The sequence below is a fragment of the Watersipora subatra genome, chromosome 1 (genome assembly GCF_963576615.1).
Source record: "Watersipora subatra chromosome 1, tzWatSuba1.1, whole genome shotgun sequence".
NCBI lineage: Eukaryota > Metazoa > Bryozoa > Gymnolaemata > Cheilostomatida > Watersiporidae > Watersipora > Watersipora subatra.
In genome coordinates, this window is record NC_088708.1 from 60,056,722 (window position 1) to 60,081,514 (window position 24,793).

The 24,793-nt window shown below is 35.2% G+C and overlaps 1 protein-coding gene across 1 annotated transcript; it reads left to right on the plus strand.

Annotated features, from left to right (window-relative positions):
• Positions 1-86: 86 nt before the first annotated feature.
• LOC137385693 (26S proteasome regulatory subunit 6A-B) lies at positions 87-24,793 on the plus strand. Its single transcript, XM_068072220.1, has 11 exons — positions 87-178; positions 532-612; positions 1,706-1,831; positions 2,182-2,286; positions 3,426-3,535; positions 8,849-9,012; positions 13,673-13,882; positions 16,303-16,409; positions 21,537-21,682; positions 22,345-22,426; positions 24,443-24,793. The coding sequence occupies exons 1-11, from the start codon at positions 134-136 to the stop codon at positions 24,551-24,553; spliced, it is 1,287 nt and encodes a 428-aa protein (XP_067928321.1). The 5' UTR covers positions 87-133; the 3' UTR covers positions 24,554-24,793.

The following is a 24,793-nucleotide window of genomic DNA, read 5'->3' on the forward strand; positions in this document are numbered from 1 at the left end:
AAAACCAATTCGAGAACTAGTTCAGACTCCATATATTCCTAGCTTACTCAGGTATTGAGTTATTGTAGTGACTCCATCAGTTTACTTTTCTTGTTTTCGTCCCAACTTCGATGACGTTTTTAGAGAAACAAATATGGCTGCTACATTAGAGGATCAAGCTATTTGGGATGATGGGGAGGTACGTTTGAATTTTTTATTTTAATCTCTTGATATATGTTGCTATATACCGATGATTGATTTAGCCCTATGCTAAAAGAACGCAATGTGTTTTGTCTCGTGTTTAATTATGGATTATTGTCATACAAAACTTGCTTTAAAGCGCTTTTTCCATTTCCATTCATTCAAAAACACCGATTCATTCATTACGAAGTATGTGGGAAAAATTGAATTTTGGATTGATACACTGTATGATTTCTTACAGTGTGAATATTAATATAATTTATAGAGCATATGTTGCGTAAATCTTATACTACCTGGTTTCAGAAAAATGTCTTTCTAAAGCACAGTTGCTCGAGATCATATTTTTAACAGGAATCATTGGGAGAAGAAGTTATACGTATGTCAACGGAAGAAATTGTGAGCAGAGGAAGATTATTGGACAATGAGATTAAGGTAAAAGGAAGGACCTTTTGCTTATGAGAGTTTTCGAATCGTCTAATAAATGACGTTGGTATCAAGAACTATTGGAAGCAGATGAGGAAACACTTGATAATTCTATTGACAAACACAAATCAGTTATTGAAGTTGTTTTCTAATGGAGGCGTATCATTTGCTTATTAATTTACATTTCATACATACAGCATTAGCTTAGCTTATGATCACACAACCTAAGCAATTGTTTAGTAGTTGACATCTGCTCCTGTGCATCATTTGTGTGTCATGTTTGCATCTGAAGGTTTAACTTACCAAAATTGTTTCAACTTTGTTGTCGTCTATTGAGGTGTATTGATCTATGTATTTCACTAGACTCATGCATCAATTTGAGATTTCATAAATGCAATGAGCAACGGTTGAATTTATTGTCAGGTATAATAACGTGCTCAAAAGTTGTTTATGTGCTGCAAGCTGTTCGTCTTTTGTTTGATCATTTTGAAAACTATCTTAGTTTGATACTGCAACTAGATGAATGTCGCGCCTTGCCCTGGTAATAAAAACAGCTTATAAACAGTGGCAGATAATGCAGTTGCCATAATTAGCTAAGTTTCTTTATCCAATGAATTTGAGTGACTTGAGCTAGTAACTTAAATTAGTTTAAATATTTACTATAATAAGAGCTGTGCTTATAATTGCATATAATTACAAGCACAGCTCTCATAAGCAAAGCTTTTATAATCGTTACATTACACGGCACGATGTCCCACACGTCATGATATCCCACGCGGTCATGATGTTCACGGGTACTAGCAGTAACTGATAGTATTTTCGTAGTGCTGCATAAGTATGTGCACAATTATTCCATAGTACAGTTAGGACAGTGTAGTGGTTAGCTCGCTTGTTCGCAGAACTGGTGGTTCCTAGTTCAATTCTAGTACAAAGCAGATTTTTGTTCCTAGATTTTAATTGCTTTTTATTGACAGACAAACACTGAGATTTATATAGATAGGGGATCTTTCACAAGAACCTTTATATCTTCAGGTTGCTGTCATTATACGTAAGATATGTCAGCATCATTTTAGACCTACATGTACATTAACGTCGCTTTTAGATCATGAAATCTGAGATAATGCGAATCTCCAATGAGCTTCAAACACAAAAAGAAAAAATAAAGGAGAACACAGAAAAAATAAAAGTGAACAAGACGCTACCGTATCTAGTTTCTAATGTTGTAGAGGTAAGTGTCCAATATTACAAATTATTTGTTATTCATGATGATTTCAACCAATTGTACTTTGTCTATCTTATTGTAATGATGAAGCATTTACTTAACTTTCAATACTTCCAATGCTAATGGTTTGGTGCTTACCAACCCTTTAATTTGCAAACACTCATATGCACGTGTATATACTGTACACATGTGTATGTGTCAGTGTGCGTGCGTAATGCGCATATGCATGTATGTATATATGTGTACATGTGTGTATGTGTGTGCATGCAAATATATGCAGTATTTCTCTAAAAGGTCAGAAGCGAGTTTATATTGATGCCATTCATAATATTATGGTAAATTTTACTTCTACGCAGCTTCTAGACGTTGATCCGCAGGATGATGCGGAAGAAGGGGCTAATGTTGATCTTGACTCACAAAGGAAAGGCAAATGCGCAGTCATAAAAACATCCACCCGACAGGTATGGCTTTATTATGAGCAGCATGATATATGCTCACCCATTTTCTTGCAAAATACAGTTGTCATTTACGAGTTCCAAAACAAATTATATCATCAATGGAGAGTTGTGTCCTCTCTTTTAGCACTGCCTACAGAAGACAGTTTACATAAAATTGTGCTTCACGTATGCGAATAGATTGTTAGTTAATATGCTCTACATTTGAGTTAAGGTGTTGTAGTTTTCCTTCAATAGTAACTGCCTTCAAAAGACTTAGATATCGCAATTTCATATAATTAACCTTTTGCACCCTGGCCGTCTTTATTAATGTGTGTCAGTATCCCTGGACAATTTGTCCAACAATAGCAAGTTTTGAAGCTTTTATTAAATATATACAAGTCTGCTCACAGTCTAATGATATTTGGTAAAACACTGATAAAACCATCCAGCAACACACAGCAAATGTCACCAAACAGGAAGAAAATGTGTTCCACAGTTCTTCGGGCTAAACCAAAATAATTCGTAATTTTAAAAACTTATAAAAATCTTTACAGTAGCATCATATCCATCGAACACACGTTCATCATCATTTTATGACTTGAAATAATCTGCAAAATTATGGTTAGTATCATATAGGTAGTTCTTTATCTGCATCACAATCATCCATAACATACCAACAAAAGAGTCGTTTCAATTTTTTCGCGATATCATCCCAGTAAAATTTTTATTATAACGAAGGAAGTAGATGAAGTGAGTAGATAAGTGCAGCAGCTTGTGTAGCGGATAGTGTAGCAGGTAGTCCAGCAGGTAGTGTAGAAGGTAGTGTAGTAGGTAGTTCAGCAGGTAGTCTAGCAGGTAGCATAGTAGGTAGTAGATAGTATACGAAGGTTTTTTCAGGATTCCATGCAGTACAATTTAGCATTGATTGTACCACTGCCGGGCCATCACATTAATGTTTATCGAACTCTAAATGTCCCTCATTTATTGAATAAAGGGCTGAATTAAGATGTAATGTAAATTGTAATTTATTCATACTCGTTACAGATTGAATTTTAACCTTCGACCATTATTTTCACTCAAGCGTCGATGAGAGTTGTTTACTCGTTATTTACAAGGCTTGCCGGACAACTAAACATAATAAAAACGGGATACTTTAATTGCAGACATATTTCCTGCCTGTTATCGGTTTAGTTGACCCAGAAAAGCTCACACCAGGAGACCTTGTTGGAGTGAACAAGGATTCATATCTTATTCTTGAAGAGCTTCCACATGAGTATGTATTACTATCCATTCTCTTTTTATCTTTTATATGAGTTTGTCTTATCCCCTGTTTGTTCTTCCAGCTCTTTTTTGTTCTCTTTCTTTCTGTTCTCCCATTTCTTTCTTTCTATTTTCCCATCTCTGTCTTTCTGTTCTCCCATCTCTGTCTTTCTGCTTTCTGTTCTCCCGTCTCTTTCTTTCTGTTCTCCCATTTCTTTCTTTCTGTTCTCCCATCTCTGTCTTTCTGCTTTCTGTTCTCCCGTTTCTTTCTTTCTGTTCTCCCATCTCTGTCTTTCTGCTTTCTGTTCTCCCATCTCTGTCTTTCTGCTTTCTGTTCTCCCGTCTCTTTTTTATATTTTCTTATTTCTTTCTTGCTGTTTTCCCATATCTTTTTTTCTATTCTCCTATCTCTTTCCCACAAAATGTGTATTTTCCTCTCTCTTCTCCATATTAACCAGTATTATTTCCTTTCTGTCTTTCAGAACCACTCGAGTCTCCTCTGCAAATTTCTTACTGTTGAAGCTTTCAGAGAGTTATGTTCACATGCACGCATACAGGTTTTTTTTTATCATGTAGTCGAGGAATTAACCTATACACCACCTATAAAACAGGTTTTGTGCAGTGTTCGCGTAGGTGAAGGTCGTCTTACCAACTGGTTTTTAGTTATTAATAATTATTGTCCAATCATTTGCATTGCATAGACAGTGAGACTGAGTCAGTAGAGGTTTTAAGCCACAATAGACAATTGCATGGTATTAGTCAATATAATGTAGATTGTGATAAAAGCTTACATTGGGATACTTTTTCATGTATACTTGTGACATCTAAATGAATATTAATTTGTAAGGTCTGCTTCTTTACTGATAATATTCTTCCTTTAAACTGTTTTCTATAATCTGTTGAGTGCTGGCAGAGTATGTAACGAACAAAATTGAATTGTATAATATTAGTAACTGCTTTTAACCATTTTAAAATGTGTTGAACGTAACAAATGCATCAAGACATGATTTACGGAGACGTCGTCTCACATTGTCTTGGTACACATACTGGTCAAACACTGCAGAAAGGTGTAAAAACGTTAAAACATTCCCGCTTGCATTTAGCATCATTTTTGGCTACGCTCACATGTCACGACAATTTCTTTGTCAGTTTGGTGTATGCACATGGACTAGTTTGAACCAGGCTGAGGTTTTTCCTATTTTCTGTCTTCTCCATTGAAGTCAGCTGTTTGTTTTTCTTTCTATATCTCTTCTGTGTAAGTCTCTATTCTCATCTTGGCTCTAGTGTTTTTCACTATGTAGTCTCTCAATCTCTTTAACACGCATCTGTATTTATTCCAATTTGTTTTGTTCTGCATCATGTCTTATCCAAAGCCCATTGCCTTTTGTCAATTCCAATAAATCACAAGCTTAATCCAAAATCAGCATTATTATCCTTTTTCGATAGATGTGTTGGTGCGTGAATGAGTACATTGCTTTGAAAATACCAAAGACAAATTGTTTGATTATTTAGTATAGTAGTAATAGATGCATACAAATACAGAAACAATTGTGTTTGAATAGTGAAATGCACAACATCTCATTGTTTCATTTCAATTCATTAGATCATTTCCATTGAGTTTTATACATTTGATTGCTTCTTTCCTGTTATCACGTATGTTCTTCCTGCGCCTTTTATGGTTCATCAGGTTCAATCCTGCACATACATTGGCTGCCTTGCATATCGCTGTCCTAAGGTTGACCCCAAGCCCCCAAGCTAGGTGGATGCGGTGTTGTATCTCGAAGCATAGTTTGCTGTATGTAGCAGTCTATATGAGCGCGTGTTATGCAACAATATGTGTGTGTAGTGAGATTTCCTTTCCCTCGTTCAAACATGACTATCTGTAACTGGTAAATACTCATATCAGTCTCTGATTTGAAGGGTAAACAAGGAGCGCAACAGATTCTATCTGATTTCTCTTAGGCAGTGTAAACAGATAGCTTTATCATGTTGTACTCCATTGAGCAAACACCTGCTGCTATCTCACCCGTTGCTGTCACTATCTCATCTGTCACGTCTCACCAGGATTACCGGCTAAGATAACCCCGGCTTTTTCCACTTGGTACAATATAGTCCAATTTATTGTCACTACCTTTTATATATTGTTAAACCTCGACTCTCAATGTTTATTCATTGGGAGAGCATGTCAAAACTGTCGCATGTTTGAACAAATATTATAAAAAACATGTTATTTTGATCAATTCACTAGATATCCCAAAAACCAATTATAAATACTTCAGGTAATTCCACCAGGGTTGGCTCGGTTTACACTGAGTGGTTTAAACCAGCCCGAAAAAACTGATTTTTATGGTTTTTCATTATTTTTTGTGAAAAACATAATATTTTAAGCTCCTAGTGGTTCATGTGCGGTAGAAATACAATTATATGTAATTATCAGCTGTGGAAGTTTATTAAGGACACAGCAGTAAATTGATGGCAAAGTTCAAGTTGAAACTACTTGAAATCCTAGCACAACAATGAATTAGTGAATTTCATTTTCAATTGGTTTTATCAAGTGATATGATGATCTCTTTACCGATGAAATATGAAAACCATGTGAAATATACTAATCCAATCGTCGTCTCTAATAATGAATAAATACTTTCTCAAGTCTGGCCAGTGAGAAAGGATTACTTATAATTAGAAATTAAAACAATAAAATCCTTTTGGGCAAAAGCTTCAAGTTTGCAAACTAATATTTTATTTATTGGGCACAAGCCAAAGTAGTTGGATTGTTACAATTCAGTTTATTAAGTTTGTTGTGTTTTGAAAAGTTTTGAAAGGCAAAGGTTTTAAGGCAAAACGTAATAGGTGTGCTGTCGTAACGCAAGGTCACGCAGATAGGCTTAAAGCTCACGTAGCAAAATGTCAAGCTGAAAACACGAATTTAGACAGTGATGCTAATATTCAAATGATAGAAGTTGAGTCATCTGCCACAGCTCCAAACACTAGCAATGCATCTGCATTATGCTCTGCTCTACACTACCACACGACTAATCACTGGGATTACAGTTCCAACTTATACATAGAGCTGTATGTAAAATATTCACTCTATGTGATAAGATTTCTGCTCTGTATTTCATCGATCATGATTGATTTAAGACTTATTCTGAAATTTTCATGTTTTCTCTCTTTTTCCCCATAACAACTCCCACAGTATCATCTTTAACAGATGATTCCACATATGTATGTTCAATACTCAATCATGCAGCTATAGTAAGTGATGTTAATTAGACTTAAAATTGTAAAAACCTTGGTAAAATTATAAATACCATAAAAACCGGTTTAAACCATAAAAACCGGTTTAAACCCAAAAAACCTGGTTTTTTCATAAAAACCGTGGTTTTTTCCAACCCCGAATTCCATATAGCATTAAATCAAATGTATTTGATAAAATGATGTAAAAAACTAAATTGACTAAATTAACAAAGTGTTATCAATTTAGAAACCTAGCTTTTCATTGTCTAGTTATTATAGTGCCACAACATAGGATGAGTAGACTTGATGATGTGTAAGTTGGAGGTGGAGGTTGTGATGGAGATATACAGTGTAAATTTTCTAACTTTGACTAAGCAAAGTTTGAATTACGTAAATTTATATATTGTTTGCATCAGAATATTTGTATGTATAGTTCTCTTACTGCACACCAAACTGCCAGGGTACTAGTATTGTATGTATAGTTCTCTTACTGCACACCAAACTGCCAGGTTACTAGTATTGTATGTATAGTTCTCTTACTGCACACCAAACTGCCAGGGTACTAGTATTATATGTATAGTTCTCTTACTGCACACCAAACTGCCAGGATACTAGTATTGTGTATATAGTTCTCTTACTGCACACCAAACTGCCAGGTTACTAGTATTGTATGTATAGTTCTCTTACTGCACACCAAACTGCCAGGTTACTAGTATTGTATGTATAGTTCTCTTACTGCACACCAAACTGCCAGGGTACTAGTATTGTGTATATAGTTCTCTTACTGCACACCAAACTACCAAGATACTAGTATTATATGTATAGTTCTCTTACTGCACACCAAACTGCCAGGGTACTAGTATTGTATGTATAGTTCTCGTACTGCATACCAAACTGCCAGGGTACTAGTATTGTGTATATAGTTCTCTTACTGCACACCAAACTGCCAGGGTACTAGTATTGTATGTATAGTTCTCGTACTGCATACCAAACTGCCAGGGTACTAGTATTGTGTATATAGTTCTCTTACTGCACACCAAACTGCCAGGGTACTAGTGATAAATAATAATCATTGTGACACAACAGAAAAAGAGTAGACTTGGTGATATGTAGGTTAATAGGTAGAGCAGGTGTCAGAGACATGGGGTGTAACTTATATAACTTAGACCAAGCAATGTTTAAACTAATTCAGTTTATATAGGGGCGGAGGTAGAGAGGGTTATCGAGATTCAGTTTATATAGGGGCGGAGGTAGAGAGGGTTATCGAGATTCAGTTTATATAGGGGCGGAGGTAGAGAGGGTTATCGAGATTCAGTTTATATAGGGGCGGAGGTAGAGAGGGTTATCGAGATTTGAAGCTAGCCTAACTTCACTTATATGAACTCTAAATTAGTTTTGCTTATTTATGTTTTGAATATTTTTATTTTGGATATTTGTTGTATTCTGATTTTAGTTGTCCCATTCATCTCGTCCACTCTCAGGGACTACAGGTTTTTCTTCTATCAGATCATTTTAATCTTCTCGATATTCACTAGATGGTTTAGTTTGTTGTAACCACTTGATCAAAGACATTTTTTCATATTCTCTACGATTTCTTGCTTTATCTCTATGAAAAACATAATACTTCTACTACTCGCATTAATCCTCTAAGAATCCAGAGTTTGAATTCTAAAAAGAAAGGTATGGAAAACCTTTGAATACTGTTCAAGCGTCATAGAACCCAACTAATTACAGAAGAATTAATTTAAATGATTGCAATTTTTTGATGAGTTATAAACATCGCATGTGGATATACTTCAGATGTAAAATCAAATATTTTCTCAGAATATCCCCTGTATAGTGAAACTATTTCTGTTTAGATGATTGTAAGTTGAGGTTTGACTGTTATATATGAAAGGCGTCCTTGCGTCTCACACCAAGGCTTCAAGATAAAGGCATTTTTCATCCTTATGAGCTGTTCGGCTTTCACTTTTTCTCCATTGTGTGGCTGCTATTAACCAGTGTTTACTGTGCTTACTATCCGGGTATCGAACAGCATACAAAGAAGTAACTTCTCGTTGCTTAGTGATATTTGCATGTTTTGACACAGGTTTGACTCAAGAGTGAAAGCGATGGAAGTAGACGAAAGGCCAACTGAGCAATACAGTGACATAGGAGGACTTGATAAACAAATCCAGGAACTGATTGAGGCTGTGGTATTGCCCGTCACACATAAAGACAAATTTGAAACACTGGGAATCCAGCCTCCTAAGGGTGAGGTCCTCGCGTATCTCCTAGCTCAATCAAGGCTTGTCATTGTTACAACTCGCTGATAACCAACCATTGTTCTCTAAATTACAAACGCTTTGGAGATAAGATAACTCCGGGTGAGACTTGCTCAGGTCAGCATTAAATTTTTCTTTAGTGTCTCCGCTTTTGTTATGACAAAATGGCATGTTCTATGAAGTTGGGGCGTTAATTATTGTTTATATTCCATTTCGATCAGGGGTGGCAAGTAAATGTTAAAAGATTTAAATCAGAAAAAATCACAATTTTTTTAATGTTACAAAAAGCATTGTTTCTTGACAAACGATCTTGTTTCGATGTGTGTATAACAAATCTGTAAACACTCATCTGCCATGAATTAGCAAGTGTGATGGAGGTAATTGACTGCATGTGTAGTACAATGCTACAAAGGAACTCTGAAGTTAGGACCTATGAGTTTATTTAGTCAACTTTAAAAGTTGACTCGCAACAAAATTCACATTACGGTTATTTGGTATCAAAGGATTTACCATGTCTTACTCTGTTGTGTTGTAGGTTCAAAATATGTGGAAATGTGATTACAAGCTCTTAAAAGCTCAAAAACGAACAGTTAATCAGTTAGTCAATCTTCATGAAAACGTCGTTGGTTAGAATCCCTTTTTAAAATGGCCCAAATGGGACGTAGCTGAACACGATGGCTTCTGTTTACACTTTCATGCAACCTCATTCGTCAAAATATTTTCACAAATATACTTCACGCATTCAATAAAACCATGTCTATTGTCCTTACATGTCTATTTCATCATCATTGTAATGCTGTCACTTTTAGCACTGATATCTCAAAACCTACCGTAAGAATTTGTTTAATTTTTTAACTTTAACTCGAAGGAGTGCATATCATCCGCTGATAAACATGAAGAGCCAATTGGTCACCTGTCATAGTCGAAAATGCTGAAGAAATTGTTCGCGTCATTTGGCAGGAAGTATTGGGTCACATGATCAGATTACGACTAGATGATTAGACCAGGCTGAAAGGAAACTGTAAAGTAGCGAGCATCTATATTTGATACGGGCTTTCCGGTAGAACCCGAAGTGTTTGTCATAAACTAGTGCTACGATACGTTTTGTATTGAGCCTTTTACTGGCCTTTCATTTCACGTGATAACATCATGTGTCAAAAAAATAATCTCAATATTTGAGTACATCATCAAAATAAGGGATTCCAATCTACTGCATTCTCGTGATTGATGGCTGCGATTAACTTTTCGTTCTTTTAGCTTTAAAGAGCTTGTAATCACATTTCCACATATTTTGCACCTACAACACAGGAGAGTAAGACATGGTGAATCTTATGATACCAAATAACTGTAATGTGAATTTTGTTGCAATTTTGTTGCATTGAAAGAGTATTCTCTACCTTTGGTTTTTTATTCAAAAATAAGAAACTGGCTGGTACTGTAAAAGCTGGCTAGCTGGTATTTATATTTTGCATGATCACACCAGGGAAGAATGTGCTTAAATGTTTGATAGCGCCTCTTACATCTTTGGTTCTCATTCCTATTTTGTGTGAAACTGCTAATAGCTCTTCTCCATTAACTTACACGTAGTTTGCATGTCAAAATTTTATATGACTGTTGAATGCAGTAAGTATAAGAATTTATCAAATTGAAGCGTGTAAGTCACCAATACTGAAAAATGGGTTCACCAGCATTCCGATGTGCATGCAATGCAATACATGGACAGTTTACATGAGCAAAATGAGCAAAAAACTTATAAACATCAAAAAACTTGGATTTTGAAAAAAAATTCTGATTTTGAAAAAAGCAATTAGGACTCCAAGATGTTCATAATGGAATCATATTATGTTGCACTTTTACTAGTTTACTAAGCAAACTTGTATTAGCAAATGTTCATCGTTGTATTGTATAAAAATAGATGTTTCATTGATGTACTAAGCTGTTAGAATTATAGTTAGAGTTGTAACATAGGCTTCCTCTTTCACTCTTCTGTGTCATAACAAATCTTATTTCCACCAACAAGCGCTACCCCACTATATCAAACATCCCTGTCCACAGGTATTGTGGGCGTTTTCATTATTTCTCCGAGGCAACACAGCAACTGTCCCACTTGTTCTCTCTTAACTCATCAAGTAAGATTGTTGTGCAACTTAATACTTTCTGCTCGTGGTGGCCTGTTCTGTACACTATGCAGAACTTTTTTATTTAATAGAGGGTTTTTAAATTTGAATTTACTTTTCTCATTTGAGTTGGATTTTTGCTGACTACCTGTGCTCTTGCTTACTGTAACAAACTACTCATGAAACATTTGCAACTGATGTTGATTGGGTTCTTCAAATTTTGTGCCATTTTTGCAAATAATTATTGGTGTAATCCCCCATAAAAATTAAGAGACCAGAAAACTCCCACGTAAGAGTAACTGCCAATCACATAGTATTTTAATTTGCCTTTGTATTTGCTATGTCACTGAGGCAGAAAAACAAAAAGTGTGCATGTATGCATTGAGGTAGATATATCTAGGCCTCCTCATGTTTTAAAGGCTTTGGTGAGTTGTCATTCTTTATGTTTCTCTTCCAGAATTTTTAAAGGTTGACTTGCAACAAAATTCACATTACAGTTATTTGGTATCAAAAGATTCACCATGTCTTACTCTGTTGTGTTGTAGGTGCAAAATATGTGGAAATGTGATTACAAGCTCTTAAAAGCTCAAAAACGAAAAGCCGCCGTAGTTTGTAATCTGTTTATTTCTCTGACGTAGTCATTACATTTGGCTATTGTTTTGTCACGTTATGTTCTCATGTGCATTGAAAGGCCAATAAAAGGCTCAATATAAAACTTATCGTAGCACTAATTTATGACAAACACTTCGGGTTTTACCGAAGACCCTGTATCAAATATAGATGCTCGCTACTTTACAGTTTTGTTTCGGCATTATTCAATCGTCACGTCGTAATCTGATCACGTGACCCAATACTTCGCAAATAATTTTTGCAGCACTTTTCGATTATCACAGGTGACCAACAGGCTCGTCATGATTATCAGACAATGATATGTACTCCTTCGAGCTAAGGTTAAAAAGTTTAACGATTTTTTACGGTAAGTTATAAGATATCAGTGCTAAAAGTGACAGCATTACAATGATGATAAAACAGACGCGTAAGAACAATAGACATGGTTTTATTGAATGCGTGAAGTATATTTGTGAAAATATTTCGATGAATGAGGTTGCATGAAAGTGTAAACAGAAACCATCCTGTAACTACTACGTCCCATTTGATCCGTTTTGGAAAGCGAATCCAAACTACGGCAGTCTCGTGTGGCTGCGATTAACTGTTCGTTTTTTAGCTTTTAAGAGCTTGTAATCACATTTCCACATATTTGGCACCTACAACACAACAGAGTAAGACATGGTGAATCTTATGATACCAAATAACCGTAATGTGAACTTTGTTGCAAGTCAACCTTTAATATTGATAGGCTAATTAATATTGATAATATTAATATTGATAGGTTAATTAATATTGATAATATTAATATTGATAGATTAATTAATATTGATAATATTAATATTGATAGGCTAATTAATATTGATAATATTAATATTGATAATATTAATATTGATAGGCTAATGAGTCAGTAATGGCTAATCTAAATAGTCTTGGTAATGGTGTTCTGTTGTTTGTAAGGGTAACAAAGATCATGAAAAGCATATTTTAACCATCAATGCAGGAGTCATTACTCAAAAGGTTTGCTGCAGACCAGTGCAATTCTAACCTACCCATCCTCCTTTGCCTTCACTACATATTTTGTCAACATTTAAGAAAAATGCATTGCTGTTCTCGAGATTAGTAACCATCTAGATAGGTAACAATGCAACACTTGTATTACGGCTTGCAAAGGTTTCGGCCAAATTTGCTTGTTGTGTCAGTATCATTACACAACTACTCTTGTGAATGTTTGCATTTCTATAACTATCATTGCTATTATGGTAAGTAAATCCTCTCGCTTAGCTGCCCTAATCTGTCACAATTCAGAGATTTACCAAGTTGCAACTCGAAGATGTTCAAATATATGTACTGGTTGTTATATTCATAACTTCAACCTAAAACAGTTCAAAAGATCAGTCGTTGTCTCCCCATTGCTTATATTGGGTTATGTGTTGTACCTCAGATTATTGGTATTGACAAGAGCCATGGCCTTTGATTGTGATGTATGTTAGTGTACAAATAGACAGAGCGTGAGGTTAAGCTGGTTTTATAAGGGTTGTTTATTTTTTTATTCAGCTGTAATGTTGGGGTGTTTATAGATTCCTCCTACCCGCTGCCATCATTCAGCCTGTAATCTGTTATTGATATGAATTTCAATTTTGGTATTGAAAAAGCTAAATTGTTAATAACTCTGTTAAATCATAAAATTTACTAAAAGTCAAGTTAGAGTAGATTCTATTAGCTATAATGAAACAGATCTCTTCAAATTGAATACTTTATTATGATTAACTATTTTTAAACATTCTTACCTTAGTTGTCTTATCAGCTTCATTTGCCTTGGTACAAACTGGTGATCTTCCTCTAATCGGCCCATTATTATTGTTATTATGTAGCGCTCTCAATGCTGGCCGGTTCATTTCAGTAAGAAGTTGTTTTGTTCTACAGGTGTGCTACTCTACGGCCCTCCAGGCACGGGCAAAACTTTGCTAGCCAGAGCCTGTGCTGCTCAGACTAAATCTACCTTTCTCAAGCTTGCCGGCCCGCAACTCGTGCAAATGTTCATTGGAGACGGGGCTAAGTTAGTCAGGGATGCCTTTTCTCTTGCCAAGGAGAAAAAACCAGCAATTATATTTATAGATGAACTTGATGCCATAGGTGAGTGTTGGTTGTATCGTGTGAAAAGTTATGGATTTATAGCTTTTGTCGCTGTTCTTGTTCAACCCTGTTACAGACTTCTACCTTGCTGCATGTAAGATCGTAAATAACGGAACAGTATATATTAAAGGCTGTGTTCAGGGGAAAAAATATGTTCACGCCATGTTGTTAAGCAAATTCTTATGTAGAATCATTAAATGTCTTGTCATTTGAAGCGGCAGTTTTCTTGTAATTGGTTCGAGGGTATGCATGTATTTGGCCGCAGCTCGAAAAACAACTACTGTTTCTATGGGTCATTAGATGGCCTGTAAAAAATCGCATGTTATGTTTACAAAATGCTCGGTCGAGTTCTTAAAGATTTACGTGCAACAAAATTCACATTACAGTTATTTGGCATCAAAAGGTTCACCATGTTTCACTCTGCTGGATTGTAGGTGCAGAATATGCCGAAATGTGGTTACAAGCTCTTAAAAGCTCTAAAACGAACCGTTAATCGCAGCCATCACGAAAATGCCGTAGTTTGGAGTCTCTTTATTTCGATTACATACTCAAACATTTTGGTTATTGTTTTGACACGTGATGTTATCACATGAAATTAAAGGCCAATAAAAGGCTCAATATAAAACGTTTTGTAGCACTAGTTTATGACAAATACTTCGATTTTTACCGGAAAGCCCGTATCAAATATAGATGCTTGCTACTTTACAGTTTTGTTTCAGCTTTGTCTAATCATCTAGTTGTAATCTGATCATGTGACCCATGTTTCAGCCAAATGGCGCGAACAGGTTCTGCAGCATTTTTCGACTATCACAAGTGACCAACTGGCTGCTCATGTTTATCAGAGGATGACACGCACTCCTTCGAGCTAAGATTAAAAAATTTAAAAAATTAAACAAGTTTTTACAGTAGGTTTTGAAATATCAGTGCTCAAAGTGACATCATTACATTAATGATGAAATAGACATGGAAGGACAATAGACATAGTTTTATTAAATGCATGGAGTATATTTGTGAAAATATTTCGACGATTGAGATTACATGAAAGTGTAAACAGAAGCCATCTTGTTCAGCTACATCCCATTTGAGCCGTTTGCAAAGAGATTCCAATCTACGACGTTTTCGTGATGGCTGTTATTAACTGTTCGTTTTTGAGCTTTTAAGAGCTTATAATCACATTTCCACATATTTTGCACGTACAACACAGCAGAGTAAGACATGGTGAATCTTTTGATACCAAATAACTGTAATATGAATTTTGTTGCAAGTCAACTTTCAAATGCTTCAAACAATCATGATCTATTTCTGAAGTAAAAATCATTTACTCACAATATGTGCAGAGTATGTTAGCGGTACATTCACACGGTCACTAATAATGTTTACTGAAACTGGTGCGAGATTTGACCTTGAACAACAAACTCTGTCTACATATCTATAAAATACCTTAGTTTTTATAAGTCTGCAAACACTTTGAAAGAGTAATATTATTAGAAGGTGCATGCGTGTGAAAGTAGTCCTTTATTTGCCTTGACATTATTCCATAGGATAACTGAAAAATGTATGCATGCCAGGTATGCAGTTAGCCAGTTGCAAACAATAGTGATTCTACATAAAAAACTGCTTAACAACTTAGTGTTAAATGATTGTTTTACCTGAATACGAGCCAACAGAACCAATAAGAGATTCTTCATCTGTAAATCAAGTATAGCAATCAATGTAGACTTGACATTCCCTCTAGATCACCTTCTTTATTTGGCATGCACTACTGTATTATTTAGAACCTTATTAGTATAGTAAAATCCTCCAGGACGCATTACAGTCTATAATGTAGCATGTTTAGAAATGTTTTGGAACTAGGGCGCAGATACCTATACTATTACAACTTTGAACGCGATAATAAAATTAATTTTAGAAAGTTCAGTATATATTATTATTATTACAGTGTACACTAAATATAAAACACTATTTTAGCTATGTGCTGCCCAAGTTTTTTTGTTCAGTTTTTATTTCATGTTTAGTCAATGTTTCACACCATCAGTTTATGTTGTGCTTCAGTGTTCTATTAAATGTTTTTTCATGTTTTAGTGGTATCTGTATCCGTGGCATAGCAAAATGAGCCTTGGACTTTTCATTGTTTATTTTAGCCACTAAACATGAAATCAGAATCATATGCTGTTGCAACCAAACAGGATATCCAACCATGAACAACTAAGAGAAAGTTAACTTGTTTTCCTTTTAAACTATGCAACTTGGATTGCTAAAAGAATTCACATGAGTGTTGGATCAGATGTAGCTGTCTGCAGCAACAACCCTCCACATTCTTTGATGCACCATTCGGTGGAGCAACAACCGGAGTTGCTCTAATGCAGCTTAGCTTATCTCACCTTTAATATTCTCTTATCTCCTCTCTTTCTCGTTGATAGGAACTAAGAGGTTTGATAGCGAGAAAGCCGGAGACAGAGAGGTGCAAAGGACAATGTTGGAGTTGCTAAATCAGCTCGACGGTTTCCATCCTTCCGCTGATATTAAGGTATCTTTTATTACCTTTCTTCAGCTCGCAGATACCTTAAGCCTTCGGTTCAACTTATAATTATCTTATGGAGCTGTATGGCTGCGCTGCTAGGGTCTTTTGTAAACGTGGATTCCGTGGGCAGGTTGCTGTTTAGGTGAACTATTCGCTCATAGTAAATTTGCTTCAGCTGCCTAGCTGTTGCCCGCAGACTAATAGAAATAGAAACAGAAACCACGAAAGTGCAATGAAACCGCCTGTGACTTTGATTTATAATCATTGTGGAGAAATATGACTCAAACCCCAACTGCAACTTGAGCAGAATTATTTGACCTTGAACGAACTATGAATTTAATTTTAATTCGTTTTAATTTATATTTGTACAAGGTTATTCATGTTGTGTATTGTGTTGTGCGTGAGAGTTTGTAGCACTGTAAGCGTGTGCAGTTCATGAATAAGAGTGTGAACTCTCGATCCATCAAAACATATTGACAAACACTAGCTGTTTGTTAGAAGCCCTCAGTCTCCGTAGTATCGTATTACACTGAATCGAAATGAGCAACTTATCCTTATTAGCTGATTTATGTCAAGAGAATGTTGATAAACTTCATTCGCCATTCATCTCAGCAATACGAGTATAAATATGTTAAAATAGAAATTGTTTATGTGATGAAGCTGGGTTATCTTCATGGCGCTATCAAAGTGTGCTGGAGAGATTTGTTTGTTGACTCTCAGATTTTTTTGGGTTTGTTCTACAGCTGGAGTGCCCCTTACTTATCTCCCAGCTCCTGTGTTACGCTGCCTGGTCTCGCCTTGCGCTATACCTTCCTGTCCCTTTCCCCTTTTTCTCTCACATTACTCACTGACTGTCTTTTCCATTATCCTGCTGGACTCCAAACTGATCAGGCTGGGCATCTGGTTATGCTATAATCAAATGTAGCCTTTGATGTTGCTAGAATTGTGCTCGCGGCTGTATCGTTTTATCATATTTAATGTAGATATTGAGGCATTTGGCATTTCTATATTTGGAAATCTCAGATTGACACAAATTTGTTGTAATGATTCCAGACTATGAATAATTGGCTATTTTCGATGCATGGTGCCGGCAGATTTTTTGGTTTGCTTTCACTTCTATAGTCAAGTTAAGCCTGTCAATTTATGAAATATCTTTCCTTAGTAGCTACTTTGGTAGCGTTTATTAAGTTTTAATATACTGTACAACATCTATTTGACAGCCATGTCATTCTATTTTTCAACCCTTTCCCTATAATAGTGGCGGTCAAATAGAGGTGCCGTCCAAATAGAGGCTGGCATTGTATTTTTAAATAGCTTGTCAGAATTTTGAGAAGCTAAATTTAACCCTTTGACGGGTGAAGCGAATATCGCCTATATTTTGCACTCTTTTCCGGGCGGTGCAACATAAACTCTTTTGGATGCAATAAATCTGTTAATTTACCTCTCAAAAATCTCTAATTAACTATGCATTGGGAAGCCAAGAAATATCTCTACAAGTTGCTATCTACCAGATGATATCACCTGCGATGATGTTATAGCCTGTGCCCTGCTTTGCAATTTGTTGGAGCTTTCAATTTTTTATTTTCTAGTTTGAAGGCATATTTTTATTTAAACTATATTTAACAATGTTGCATAAAAACTCGTTGCACTCATTAATATGGTTGCTACAGTTTGCAGCCAAAACTGACGTTTTATGTGCAATAGAAGATATTATAGATAATATAGATTATTGTATAATAACAATTTATCAATGCTGCAAATATACACTATATTCAAGAACAAGTGACATAAACTAATCACACTTATAATACATGCGGAAACAAAAATTAACATTTTTGAAACAAAAAATATTTGCATCGTTTGTTCAGCCGGTTGCATTCTGATTGTTGCTTTAGATGGAACGAATTTCTTCTAGCTGTTCAATACCTTCCACAATGTCTTCTGACCTCAACTCTCCTTCTGCACTGCTAAGCTAGTCGATATCAGCGTCCAAACAATTTTTTTAGTATATAAAATAATTCTTGGTATATTAAAATAGCCAGTGTTCTTGGTAAATAAAAATAGCCAGTGTTTTTAGTAAATAAAAGTAGCCGGTGTTCTAATTAAATAAAAGTAGCCAGTTTTAAGTAAATAAAAATAGCCAGTGTTCTTAGTAAATAAAAATAGCCAGTGTTCTAAGTAAATAAAAATAGCCAGTGTTCTAAATAAATAAAAATAGCCAGAGTTTTATTTATTTAGAAAATCTGGCTATTTTTATTTACCAAGAACACCGGCTATTTTTATTTACTTAATCCTCTGGCTAATTTTATTTACTTAGAACACTGGCTATTTTTATTTACTTAAAAGTAGCCAGTGTTCTTGGTAAATAAAAAATAATGTTGGATCTGTTATGACCAGCATGCTTAGTCATCAATAACAGGTCTGCTAGTTGTTACTAATAGTACTATTAGTACTAATAGTTCCCTCATGTGATCAACTGTAGGTTTGTGTCAGGTCTACTCATATGGTGCCATACATTGTGATAAAATGCATCAGCATACATACATGCATGTATTTATGTATGTATATATAATGTATACAAACATACCGTAAAACTTTTAGCTGAACCCCTTGGCGCTTTATTTTTCAACCCTACCCTATAATGGTGGTCAATTGGAAGTGGTGTTCAAATGGAGGCTGGCGTTGTATTTTTCAAATGGCTCGTCAGAATTTCGGGAAGATAAATTTAGCCTTTTTACAGAAAAAACGAATGTCTCTTATATTATGCCCTCTTTTTCTGGTAGAGTGATATTAACTAAAAATATGGTTATTTTAGGTGCAATAAATCTGCTAACTTACCTCCAACTTGTCATGGATCTCCAAATAAATATGCATTGAAAAGCTGAAAAACATCTGATTAATCTGTTAATAAATATGCATTGATAAACCGAGAAACATCTGATTAATCTGTTAATAAATATGCATTGATAAACCGAGAAATATCTTTATCAGTAAATATCTATTGCTCGCAATTAACCTGTGATGATATTATAGCCTGTGCATTGCTTTGCAAATTGTTATCGCTTTCAATTTTTTAGTTCATTTTAAATTTGAAGACATATTTTTATTTTATATGTATATTTAATAATGTTGCACAAAAGCTCAATGCACATCTTGATATGTTTGCTACAGTTTGCAGCCAGAACTGGCTTTTTATGTGCAATAGAAGTGGAGTTACGGGCATCGATCTATTGTAAGCCGTGTTAAGAAAGCCGCAAGGATGCTATTAAATAATATATTATAAATCTGCAAATTTATAAGTTATATAAGAAGTCAAAGAACAATCAGTATATGAACCATACTTATATTAAATTGTTATTAAATTAATGTTTTTAAAACAAAAATGTTTGCATCGTTGTTTTGGATAGCCGTGTTCTGATTGTTGCTTTCGAAGGAACGAACACCTTCTGGTTGTCCAATACCTTCCACATTATCTTCTGACCTCATCTATTCTTTTGCACTGCATAACTAGCCGATAATAGTGTCCAAACAATTTTTGGCAGAGCAAAACTTTTTCACGTTGCATTTTGCACAAATGCAACGTGAAAGAGTTTTGCTCGCTAAACGTGACCTTTGTACCATCGCAAATGTAAACCGTTTTTATATACATGTGCTTCGAAGTATCAAGTTAAATAAGGAACTACTATTAGCCTGAGACTGTTATTAATTATTTTTATGGTGTTGCTTTCAAAGTTTTAATAAAAAAAACGAAAAGTTTTGGAGTTAGACAACAAGAGAATTGATTGTTATTGTTGTAAACGATTCATTAATACGATTTTGTGGACACGTTTTTACTGATCTATTGATATCATTTGTTCGTTAAGATCAAAGATTGTCACAGTGGTGTTCAAATGGAAATGGCGTTCAACTAAAGATGGCGTTCAATTAGAGGTTTTACGGTATATACATTGACTAAGTGAATGCCGGCATTGCACAGCTAATAAAATAATTATTCAATGAATTTGAGTAACTTACCTGGTAAGCTAGTAACTTAATCTAGTAACTTAAGCTAGACTTAACTAATTTTACACTTTTGTATTCACTGACATTTTAAGTTTTGTTTCACTGTCCTACCAAAAAGGAGCGTGTTATATGTGCACTCAGTATGTATTACCTTGCAGCAGATTTATGGGTGGTCTTGGTGTGATTTTTATGAGACATCAGTACTGATCAAGCAGCCTAGCTAAGCAGTCGTCTTGAATTATATTTGTCAACATTCATACAATAAACCCCTAGTGTTAACCCCACATTATAACACCTGGTAAGCTAGTAATTTAAGTTAGTCTAAACCTCTATGGTGAGAGCCGTGTTAGAAGCCAGCTTAATAAATGGTACGTGTTATGATCAAACGCATTTTTCCCAACACTTCAAGTGTGCCTATTTTAACTGATGTAACGAATATGTGCACAATTATTAATAGCTAGAGTCAGTTGAACACGTTGTCTAGTAGGCTGGATCACCTGTCTGCGGACTGGGAGGTTCCGAGATCAAATACTCTGGGAAGGGGATTTATCGTAGCTAAAACTTTAACACTATAATAACTGGAGACACGGATGACAGACAAGCACTGAGATTAATGTAGATAGATAATACATATGTACGTTTATTACATAGTATATACTTTCATATATACATTCATACATTTATGCATTGGTACATATATACATTCATACATTTATGCATTGGTACATATATACATTCATACATTTATGCATTGGTACATATATACGTTGATACAAATGTGCACTATGATTTATATGTATAGATATATGTACCTTGATACATCTATATGTTGCAACGTATATACCATATACATGTATGCTGTTATACTTATACATTGAATCATATATGGATTGATGCAAAGGTTGCTTTTTATAGAAAGTTGCTGAGATCTTGTTCCTGTGAAAACCTACTCTTGATTTATGTAGGATATTTATTTGGCAGCGCTATCATACCCCACATAAGTAGACTAATTTCTACTATTTCATCTATCTGTTACCTTCTCTCCCTCTCAATACTCATCTTTCCTTGTCTTATGTACCAATATGGAGTGAAAGTACGAAAGTCTATACCAGTTTATTCTTATGCATTCAGGTGATAGCTGCGACTAACAGAGTAGATATCCTCGATCCAGCCTTGCTTCGCTCTGGTCGACTTGATCGTAAAATTGAGTTTCCTGCACCAAACGAGGAGGCACGAGCACGGATTATGCAGATTCACTCTAGGAAAATGAATGTCAGGTACAGCTATGCATGTATCTTATCTTTTGCTAATTCATTGAGTAGTGATTATCTCTCAGGTATATGTTAACACATATATTCATTGGGTAGTGATTATCTCTCAGGTATATGTTAACATGTGTATTCATTGGTCAGTGATTATCTATTAGGTATATGTTAACATGTGTATTCATTGGCCAGTGATTATCTCTCAGGTATATGTTAACATGTGTATTCATTGGGCAGTGGTTATCTATTAGGTATATGTTAACATGTGTATTCATTGGTCAGTGATTATCTCTCAGGTATATGTTAACATGTGTATTCATTGGGCAGTGGTTATCTCTCAGGTATATGTTAACACGTATATTCATTGGGTAGTGATTATCTCTCAGGTATATGTTAACATGTTTATTCAATGGTTAGTGATTATCTCTCAGGTATATGTTAACATGTATACTCATTGACCAGTGATTATCTATTAGTTATATGTTAACAAGCATATGTATATATGCTATATATGCATTGGGCATATTCATTGTTAGATATATAAGAATGCATTTGTTTATTATTTTCTGTTGTATAATTTTAGCAGATATACACACTAGGTAGTTATCCTCTAATTGTTGCATGTTAACATGTTGATGTTAAGGCATGTTTCAGTGTTAAGTATATATTTACAGTGCTGATGTTAACTATGAAGAGTTAGCACGCTGTACAGATGACTTCAATGGTGCTCAGTGCAAAGCCGTCTGTGTTGAAGCTGTAAGTTCTGTTTTTTTATGAAGGCCAGCCTAGCCTGAGAATTTTATTACACAGCAATAAATTAAATGCGTGATACGAGTTGGATAATCACTGTGTTTCCATGCACAAAACATAGTCTCTCTGGTAGCACTTCAGTTCGTGGAAATGTACAAAACTGCTAAGGTTTTATCCTTAGAATATTTCTTTTTATGCTGGGTTGGTTTTTGAAGATCCTACAAAGGAATCTTTAACAAATAAAAATGGTAATCTTCGGGATTGCAACTTCTGTGAGCGCTATTTGGTTTGTATTAAAAGTTAACGTAAAGAACTTTTTGCTATGGCTGTTCATATCTGGCTGTGTAAAACTAGAGTTCTGATTCCTACTAAACATTGAACTCAAACCTCAAAGGAGTCTGTGACATTGTAAACGGATGGTGGTTAATAACAGTAATCGAATAAAAACTATGTTCAAACCTTTAGGCAGTTGAGTAGTTCTTAAACCCTCTTTTGTTTTTGTGCAACATCTTACTCGGGTTTATGGGATGTTGTTGCCTATGATTTTCTCTGACTTTATGGAAAGCTGACTTTTCTCTGATTATGTAAAATCCAGCCTAAAATTTCTTCAAGAATAACCAATCCTACTACAGTTGTGAAGAATGGAGCCACAGTGATTATTATTATATACAAGTAAAAGGCAATGACTAGTCATTTTATAAGTTGAATACATGTAACTCATTAGATAGATAGTAATATTGTGTGAACTGAATGTGATAGCCATGTTGGCTCACATTTTAATCTCATCAAGTTAAACCTTATGCAGTATGAGTTATGATAAAAAGTCTTCTAATGATTATTCATTATTGTTTAGCCAACTTCTCAAATGAGATAAATTAAATAGAACCTTTGTTTGACTAGTCTTCATTATGCTTTGTAATGTTGCCTATACGTATCCATATTTCATATGAGAGTTCATGTCGGAGAGTTTATTTTTCAATGATATAGATTGGCTCATCCATCATGGCCATGATCACACCCTGCCTACTCGACCTCCTTATAGTTCTGGTACATACTCTCTTTTTATCAGCCGACAGTAATTGGCTACAAAGTTGAAAATATCAACTCTCAATAATAGTTTTAAAATGGATTTGGTAAAAATGTTGTTCCGATATTTAGGTGAGTAGTGTATTACATTGGTTATGTTCTACAACCTTGGAAGGTGATTTAAATTTTTACGCATATAATTATTTCATTAGTTAGAGAGAGCTAAGTTTTATGTTTGAAATTTTATTGTTGGAAAGTATTCTGAAGTGAATATAAATAAGCTAATGGTTGCTGTGGAAGTAGGAAAGCGATTAGAATGCCCAGGTATACCGCTTGTCACAAGATGTACCGACTGGTATAAAGTCCATCAGGAAGGCCTTAAGTATGTTTTTCAAGAAATCTTGTGCAAGCCTGTGCCAAAGGCATGCATAGGAGTGTTATGACACTCGCCACTACAGATAGCAGTCTAGTATCAGCAGTGATAGTAGCACCTGCGTGCCGTGCCAACTCTTGATAACCGGTTGTCTTAGATAGCCCTGATTTGTTATTCTTGCCACGCAATCTGCTAGTCAGCTGCATCCGTCGTATTTGGTAAAATAGATTTTAGGTGTGAAAAATTGTTTTTATATAGAATTCTTATTATATAAAATGTATTTTTAGCTATTTTTATTATTTAACAAATCACGCTATATAACAAATAACTTGCGGGCCAAAATTGAACGCGTTGTCAACCAACTGTCACTCGCTCATCTTAAAAATGATGCAATTTGACCTTGGATGACAGACTAGCCAGGGTGGCAGCGAACTGCAGAGTGACAGCGCTAAGTTTTATAACAGATGTGGGTAGATAGCAGTACCAACGCAGCATGCTGCAATAGTATTTCTTACTAAAAAATAAATCGTGTATACGGATCTCACTAGCAATGTTCGGGTGGGGCTCTGTAACCGCTCAGAACTGGTGTAATCTGGTCAACACATTGTTGCTTGTCTTTGCAGGGGATGATTGCTTTACGAAGAGGAGCAACTGAGCTGCAGCATGAGGACTATATGGACGCCATCCTCGAAGTGCAGGCAAAGAAGAAAGCGAATCTCCAGTATTATGCCTAACTTCTATCCTTCGTAACGCAAAGTACATGCTCTGTTGAGGCAAGGCAACTGCTCCTCTCCGGTTGTAACAGTTTGCATTCGCCAGTCGTTTTAAAATGTCACCAAATTTGTAGCACTAAATGATCAGGCGAGACCAGTATTGGGTGCCAGAATTATCAGTGTAATTAAATATACAATTGTATTATCCTAATTGGTGCAAAGCCTGTCTTTGTTATAGAATAAATCATTCCTATCTTTGGA

What these genes read in the sequence shown, in the direction of transcription:
- LOC137385693 (XM_068072220.1), top strand. Translation starts at nt 134, where the DNA reads ATGGCTGCTACATTAGAGGATCAAGCTATTTGGGATGATGGGGAG. An exon ending in TAAAAACATCCACCCGACAG is followed by an intron (nt 2,287 to 3,425) that starts GTATGGCTTTAT and finishes CTTTAATTGCAG; the next exon opens with ACATATTTCCTGCCTGTTAT. An exon ending in TCTAGGAAAATGAATGTCAG is followed by an intron (nt 21,683 to 22,344) that starts GTACAGCTATGC and finishes ATATATTTACAG; the next exon opens with TGCTGATGTTAACTATGAAG.